Genomic DNA, 8,938 nt, shown 5'->3' on the forward strand with positions numbered 1-8,938 from the left:
AAGTTTTTAAAGATTTTTAAGTGACCAATACATATACAAGGTTATCAGATAATCTTTAATCACCCTGCTGAGATGCATTTCACTTTTTATTTTTATGAGATGTAATCTGTCTTAACAGTGGATGCTGTTTCTCTATGTTTATAATAGTTTCTATTAAGGAATTAAATTTAATAGCTACTTTTAGGTGTGTTAATGAGGAACAGTAGATGAGGATGAACCTAGTAAATTGGTGGAAGGGAAAAGAAGCTGTAGGATAAGCTCTTCACTGGCTAGAAGCTTCAAGGTGTGTGTGTCTGTGTATCTGTCTGTCTGTCTTTCTCTGTAGTAGTACTGAATCACTTTTCATTTGACCTCGATCATTGTCAGTGCTTCTTAAAATAAGAGTTCATCTATTAGTTATTCTTCAGTCTAGCCATCGGACAGGAGGCTCATAAAAGGTTATTTCATTTTTCACCTTTGCGTTTCTTCTGTCCTTGGGCATATATGGCATGTCCATGAAGTCCTTCAGAGACCTCTTATTATTCAATTAGAAGATGATCTTTTAGCACAGCAAATAGAGACTTATATGAGTATATTCAGGTAAGGGGTGTTCTTGGTTACATTCCTTTGCATCTAGCTTAAAAGGTTTTTTTTTTAATTCCTACTTAAGAACTTTAATTATATAGCATAAAAGTTAGAACATTGTAATATTTTTTAAAAATTTACACTTTTAGTTAAGGATGAGTCTTTTCCCTAGGGTATGCTTGAAAATATCTCCTTTTATCAAAAATGTTTTCTTCTAACCTTTGGTATATGATTGGATGATCACCTAGAATGGCATTCCTTATGCTCTCTTTTAATTATGTTTATCTGTGCTTTTAACAAACCTTAAAAAAAAGATTTCAGATGTTACAAGTCTAATTAAAGAGACAGACAAAGCACAGTTTATACTGTAGATTTTTTCTGCAGTTCAATTAATCAGCATGTTTTCTCTTTTAATTAAAACCATTTTAGTAAATTAAAGCCCACAGCAAAACACATATATAATTTGTTTGTAATTAGCTCTTAATTGGTGGTAGTTGAAGCTTAGCACCCTTGGTTTCTTTCTTCATGATTGCCATTTTATTAGCAGCCAGTCATTAATTAATCTTTTTCTAATTAGCTTATAAAACTGTTGATGGCACATTATTGTAAATGTGATTTTAAGTTCAAAGCTTGTTAATAAGCTTTCTTACTTAGAAGAACAGAGATAAAGAAATTGCTGAAAACAGTACTACAGTTCTTTTTTAAAAAACTGTCTTTCTTATAAGGGGACTGTGTAAAGCATCTAACAGCTTATGGTTAATTTTTTTAATGCTTTTTTCCCCCTTATGAATAGAATTTGCTTGAATATAAAGGTCTATATCTAATAGTGACTTAAATAATAAAACATCTTTTCTTCCTCTGCTGTAGCATAATGTAGTATACATATAATTTGAAGTCTTCATAACCATAATTAATATAGATGCTATACAAAGTATTACCCAGTGAATTCAATGTTGAGTGCATGATTGAAAGGGTACTGTTTCCATTTCAAAAACCATATAGAATTGGCATTTCATAACTCATTTAACTGAGCAATTCATATATATTCTGATAATATTTTTTTAAAACACTCAAAGCATTAGAATGCAATTTGAAATACAAATGGCTCATTTTGAGTGATAGTTATTGTAAAGTTGTTGCTGTAAAACACATATCCTTGTACATGTATACATGATCCCATGATGAAATTAAGTTACGTTCTGTAATAAGGGAGGTAATGATTCCATTAAAACCAGCACTTAAAAGGATGGATTCCTTTATGTTTATTTGATAATATAAAAACTTGGGACATCTCTTAGGTGTCCATAGATGACAAGACCAGTGTGAATATGCATCTTCCATTTAACATCTCTTGAATTTAGCACAATACATATCTTATTAAATGTTTAAAGTGCATTCTGAATTTATGTACATTTTATTCTATATTATAAGCTGCCTCTTAATTGCATAAAAGCCCTTAACTACATAACATTCCAAATTAAACACATCAACATTTGTGCAAAGTTTTGAAAGTTGCAAAAAATATGATGTTTATATAAGTCACTGGAAATGCTTTCCATTTTTGCTGCCTTGAACTTTGTATTATAATTTTTTCAACTTCAGCTATTTTCTGCCTGTTTTTAGAAAGCATTTTATGATACCATGCAGGAAACACTAGAAAGGGATAGCTGACAAAGAAAAAATTAAAAATTGGATAAAAAGTAAATGAATAATGTCATATTACTAAAAAGATGAGAGGCTAATTTGTGCCGACTTTTTGCTAATTTTGTTCAAGCCTCAAAATGAGGAGCTGTCACCCGTTCTGTGTAGCACTGATGACAGTGCCAATGATCCATGAAATAAGCTGCCGCTGGCTTTGTTCTGATAAGAATGAACAAATCTGCACAATGTTCGGCTCCCAGAATCTCATTTTCATACTTGCATGCAGGCTAAAAGAAATAAGCTGTTTGCAGGCTTGATTAATCAGACATTTGAGGGTTTTTTGTCTCTTTGATCTCTTTCGTCTCCTAGGTAACTTGCTTGACATTAATGTTGAGCTTGAGTAAAGACAATCAGGAATTGTAGACCAAACTGATATAAAAATTAAAGACCTTAACACTTTAAGTGCTCCAGTAATGGTTCCGCTTTACTTCAGAAAACATCTGTTTTCATTTAATTAAAGAACAAAAGAGAATGGCATAAATATTTTTCATAGAGACCTATTATTCCATGAAAAGTTAAAGTATGATAATTGGTATTTTTAAATAAGTGCCTCAAAAGTGTCCAAAAGCTATGAGATGTGGGGGTGGTAGGGAGATTCGTAAATCTGTTAGTTACAAGGTAGTAATTTTGAGATGAGTAAAATATTTTCTGAAATGGATAAGAAGTTTACAGCTATGCTAGATTAAGCTGTTCAAGTCAGATGCTTCAAATGATTATCAGCAAACTTTATAATGGCAAGACTTTACTACAGAGAAACTCATTTGATTTTTAAAGTTTGTCTTTTAAAAATCTATACTATGTTACAAGGATGAGCCATTATATCTGTTTTACTACCCAATATGATTTACACACTCTAAACCTGTAAAATTGAAAGGAATTAAAAAAATGTCGCAGTGCGTTTGCTTGAGGTTATGCAGACGCTTTTACAAATCTTCCAAGTGGCTGTAAAGATGAATGCCTCAAGGGTCTAGCCAGGGCCCTGCTTTTCCAACCAGCTAAAGCCCTTATCTTAAATCCAAGCAAAGTACCATTAATCTTTTTGAAAGACCTTTTATGGCTTTTAATATATCCCAAATTAGAACATTTTACACCCTTGGTTCCTGAAATATGGTGATAAAAAGCCTTTAGAGCTTAATTTTCCTTACTGCGTGCTCTGACCAATTTGCAGTTCTTTGTGATAATGTTTAGACACCTTAATTAAAATGCAGCAAAATATTGGATGTTCTATATGGAAAATGCTGATACTTTAGCTACACAAAACATTTTTGTGTATATTTTTATTCATATTTTCTTATTTATTTTTACCTTGTATTGCTATTAAGTTGTCTAATGACCCAAAACAGTTTTTAACGTAAAGGCAATTGACCGAGCTTTTGTGATTTTTAGGTTGGGTCATGAAGGTACAAGTGTTAGCCAGAGGTAAAGGGAAACCCTGAGTCTGCACAAAATATTTATTTGTAATAGTGTCATATTGCATCTCTTCTCATGTTCTGAAAATTAGAACTTGGTCATCTTGCCTCATGTAATACTTTTTCCCCAGACTACCTATTCCATAGAGGATCTTAGACCTTTATGTTCTAAAATGTTTTTTTCAGTGTGCAGAGAACTAAGTGAAGAATACTAAGTTTTAAGTGTACAAAGAATACCCTGATTTTTCCTTACCTTTACTAGCCAAATGGGTCTGTCATTAAATTTTGTGAAAACAGAGACAGCATGCTTTTTTTAGGTGTTTATTAGGTGCAGAATATTGTGTTTAAACTAACTCATGTAAAACACAGGTAGAAGTTGACCTTAAAGGAACAGAACTATTTGAATGCATTGTCTGTGTACCCAGTCAATTTCTTGTATTTACAGAGTTCATAAATTGATGGAGCCCTCTCATGCCAATACTTGTTTAATGCATTATAATGTATTATTTTAAGCAAGTTTATACTGTCTTAAAAAGCATGTACTCTAAATCTTTGGGTGAAGTATCATCCTGGATTGGGTTTAATGTAGCTAGGAAACTTAGAGCTTTTAAATTGTTAGAGTATAAGACTATGTCAAGATCAAGTCATATTTAAATCAAATAACTGCATGTCCTGACACAGTCATATGTACTCTGATTTGTCTATTCATGGTCCAGATAGCACAGATTGAGAAACTTCCATCAATTAAAATGTTGGTATTGAGCTACATCTTGACTTACAGTAATCTTAAAAAAGAATTTCATTGTTTTGTTGATGGCAAATGGTATTATTAATGGTTCAAATCATTTAACTTTTTTAAGTACACAAATTATAAGCTGAGTTTGGTTGCATGATAGAAATTTTCTAAGTGCTTTTTCATAGAGCAACATGTTCACTTATCAATTATTCAGTGCCCACAGGGATCTTGGCAAAACAGTAGAATATACTGAAGTTCCATTAGAGTTCAGTGAAATGAAATCCAAATTTTTAAAAAATCTTCATGATTTTTTGTGAACCATATACATGACAGTGGGTCTTATGAACTTTGAAAACTCACCTGGCAAGCTCCAATCAGTTCACAGTAGCCAGCTTAGTAGGCATGAGCTTAGACTTCTTTCTCCATAGTAATGAGAGCTTTTCATTAGGGAATGAGTATAACTTTTGAGTGGTGGTAAATTAGCTTAGCTGTAAACTAGACCACAAAATTCTTCTGAAGTTTCCTTTCTGTTAGCTAACTGATGTACCAAACATCATTTAGTTATTTAAAATTGTAAGTATCTTCCCGCTGACTTAAGTGTTGGGGTCTGCCAAGAATAGGAAAAGAAAAATAGAGCAAAAAGTATAAAGGGTTTCTGGAGATAATCACTTACAATTTTTCTTGTGAAAATCATCCAAGACTTCTTATGGATATTACTCTGGAGTTTGACTTTACTTTGGCTGAAAGGTAGCATCTGTATTAGGTCCTGTAGCATTGATGTAGCATTTTGAATAAATGCTGAATTTAGCCTGCTTCTTCAGCTGTCTTTTAAATCAGAATCATTTCTTTCTTTGGTGGCTTTGCCAGCTAGTATTGACCAAATTTTCCTCTTCTTATTTTGATTGTAATATTATTTCCATTGACAGGCAATTATTGAGACAATTGTATGCTGAAAATCCCTATCTTTTTATGTGAACTACCGTTAGCACTTGATTTCCTTTTATGAATATCAGTTTAAAGATAACACCAAAGAGCAGTGCATTGAAACGATTTTGGTCCACATGTGTACCTTGTATTCTAAGGAAGAAAACCATATGAGTAGCATACTATACCAGTGGTCTCCAAAGTGTGGGGGGTATAAAGGGGCAGGGAGGAGGGGAGTAATCATTCAAAGGGTGGAAAGATAGATTGCATCCCACCCTTCCTGCTATAGTCAGTCCTGGGACTTCTTTCTAGCACTGTAGCAGACCCTTCTTCCATTGTGGACCAGCACTCCTACTCTACTCCTGAGTAGTTCTACATGTTCCCAATCTCTCCCCTTCTTTAGCAGCCCCTCAGGTCAATTATAGCCTAACTTCAGCCTAGACACCTGCCTTAGATACTGTTCAAGTAAAATTCCCACTCTACTCACTTTCCTATCTACCTCTTCCCACCATACTCACACCTTTCTTCCGGATCACTAGCCCCAAGGAATGGGTTCTATATTCTGGGACCCTCGGCAGAGAGTAAATACCCTGCCCTACTTTTTCATTCAGGTAGGAGAAATTGAGTCACATAGGATAAGCAGAGATTAATATGGGTTGCTAAAGATATTATGTTATCTTTTCCCCTAAATCTACCCCTCTTCTGTTGAGTCTACCACCATCCTCCTAGTCATCCAGATTCTTAATCTTGGCCTTAGCTTCAACTCCTTACTCATTTACTCCATGTATCCATTCAATTGCAAGAGCTTATCATTTCTATCTCTGACACATCTCTTATATATCCCCTTCTCTCTTACATATCCACTACTCTAGCTTAGGCCATCATATACCTCTTGTTTGGATTGTGAAATAGTCCTTTAATTGGTCTTTATCTTAAGTTAACTCCTGATTCTAATCCATCTTCCGCACAGCTGCCAATGTGATTTTCCTAAGATGTAAGTCTGATTATGTAACCTCTTCCTCCCCCAACCCCTACCCCCCAATAAGTTCCAGGGGCTGCTACCTTTTGACTCTAGTATGAAATATTTCACTTTATCTCATGTCTTTTGTGTCTTTTATAATATACATAATTATTAGTATAGTAATGTATATTATAATTGTACATGTGTATGTAAATATATATAGAAATGCTAAAATCTTTTTTTTATTTTTGATAGGAGTGGCCTATACTATCACTCAAATGATATATATATATATGTACTATATTAGCTCACACACACACACATTATATTATCACAGAAACATTTTCAATAGCTAGCACTATGCTAGGCTTTTGTGAGATATAAAGAGTAGAACACACAAAGTGCTTGCACCTAAGCTTATAGTTTGATTTGGGAGATATATACATGAAGCAACAAGAAACCAATATGAAATAGCATATAATTAGATGGAAGTATGTTGTATATACCTAGCTCAGAGGAATAAGAGAGGTCTTTATAGGCTGAAATGAGAAAACAGTTAATGGAGAGGGCTTAGGTTAGCAGTAAAGGGTAGAAAACATGAGCGAGGGAAAAAGAAGGGAAAACCATTGTTGTATGCAGAATGTGGTATAAAGATTAGCCTGATACAGAGCAAGAGTCTGTATTGGAAAGTAAATATTTTAGTCTTTTCATTATACTCTATTTGATTATCATGGGAAGAAGAATGATTTAAGACCTAAATGTTACTACATCTATGTAAAGGTTTTCAAAGCCACAAGCATCCCTAAAATGTAGAAATTGATCTCTTCTTTTACTCTCAGATTTTGGATAATTGAATTCTAATTAGGTTCAAAGTAGCTCTTGTATTAGCTATAATGTGAGTTTTTTTTTTCCTTTGCCTTCTTTTAGCTTGGGGTAAAAATTGCCAAAGCTGTTGCTTGCCGCAACTTTGTAAAAGCTAAAAAAGATGCTGAAACTTCACAAGAGGCTCAAAAAAAGAAGAAACTTGCATGGGGGTAAGTCACTTCAAGCTTTAGGTTATAATTAGTATTATAGCCATACAAATCACACAAATATTGCCAGTATGTTTTTAACATACTTCTACAATCTTGATTTATTTTTCAAATATCATTACCTAATCTTTATCACTTTGTGAATATAAAGGCTTTTCCTCATCTTGAATGATAATATTTTGTAACAGATGAAGTATTTGAAAGATTAAAACAAATCTGACATAATTTCATTGCTTGTTAAAAATATTTTAATTATTTAATTGCTTTAATAATGAACATGTGGTTTGTACTTTTTATTTTAGGTTTGAAGCAAAGAAGAGATGGGAAACCAAAAGCAACATGGGATATATGTAACTAGGCCTTCATCCTTCAAAAGTTAACACCCTTGGTATCTTACTGCTCAAAGGGAGCCAGCTAAATTTGATACCAGTTAGGGAAAGTAAACATCAGATTAGTGGGTCAGTTCTCTCTATTTTTTCAACCTTTTAAAAAAAATGTATTATTTTGTTTAAAAATTAGTTTTTCTTAATATGAAAATATAGTTAAGAAAAAATATAAGGAAAATAATGTGTACATGCATCAGTGCTTAAAGTATTAAAGAAATCATTGATATGGATGTACTCGCTATTGGTTCACATTGAAACCCCTCTTTCTGCCACAGAAAACAGTATTTTTTAAATTGCCATGACCAAAGTAATTTTGTCTTCTGGTGGCTTCCATCTAGTAATGGCCTTTACTTAACAAGCTTGGTTAGTCTGGTGATCAGAACATACATACTCTGTAAGCAAGCCTTGCCCAAACTCACTGTAATAGCCTTGCAGGACTCAGGATCACTTGCACTGATAAGGCATCAGTTGAACTTTATTGGAGTAGTATATTTATATACAGCGTATTTGCTGTATGTAAATTTATATATTGTATACATTTGCTTTTCCACCATTTGATGAATATTTAGCAATTGAGATCTATGTAACTTAAGCATTTATGAAATATTTATGATCACAAACTCCTCATAAATTTTCTTTTTTAAATAATTATATTTATTTGTTAGTAAGTAGGTTATAAGTATGCCTAAGCATATAACCAGACCAGCCAAGAAACATCCTATTCTAATACAAGTGATATTTTATTGTAGAAAATTGGGTTTTGTTTTGTTTTTCCTATGGCTGCCTGTTTTTTCAGTGAGTATTTTAAGTAGCTTTGAGGATGAAAAATGTCATACAGTTTGCTTTGGTTTAAATTCTGCCTGAGAATAGGCATAGACTACTCATGTCTCATTGTCTCTTTTATCCCAGTGATTCTTTGAATTTTAATGTTCTCCTTAGATGGCATGTCAGTCATGAAGTTTGGATATTGGTAAATAAGTAATCATTTTGATATTATTTGGAAAATAATGTTTTAAATTCTTTAAATGTATGGTTTGGATTATTCCATTTTTTTTCTCTTACACACACACACACACACACACACACACACACACACACACACACTTCTATTTTGGGGAGTGGATCCCTTGAAAGATAATCTCACCTGTCATTACAGAGTATATGAAAATATGCTAGCATTGCAGAATTCTAAAATGAACTTCAAAAGATCTTGTAGAGAGTACGTA

General features: G+C 33.0%; 1 protein-coding gene across 1 annotated transcript in view; it reads left to right on the forward strand.

The window, feature by feature from the left end:
* Positions 1-8,738, forward strand: part of FAM204A (family with sequence similarity 204 member A) — a 34,751-nt gene extending 26,013 nt beyond the window's left edge. The window contains exons 7-8 of the mRNA XM_036734976.1: positions 7,223-7,329; positions 7,629-8,738. Of these exons, the coding sequence (XP_036590871.1) occupies positions 7,223-7,329; positions 7,629-7,680 (159 nt within the window). The 3' untranslated portion in view covers positions 7,681-8,738. The remainder of the gene's footprint in view (positions 1-7,222; positions 7,330-7,628) is intronic.
* Positions 8,739-8,938: the final 200 nt, after the last annotated feature.

This window comes from Trichosurus vulpecula, chromosome 8, assembly GCF_011100635.1.
Source record: "Trichosurus vulpecula isolate mTriVul1 chromosome 8, mTriVul1.pri, whole genome shotgun sequence".
Taxonomy (NCBI): domain Eukaryota; kingdom Metazoa; phylum Chordata; class Mammalia; order Diprotodontia; family Phalangeridae; genus Trichosurus; species Trichosurus vulpecula.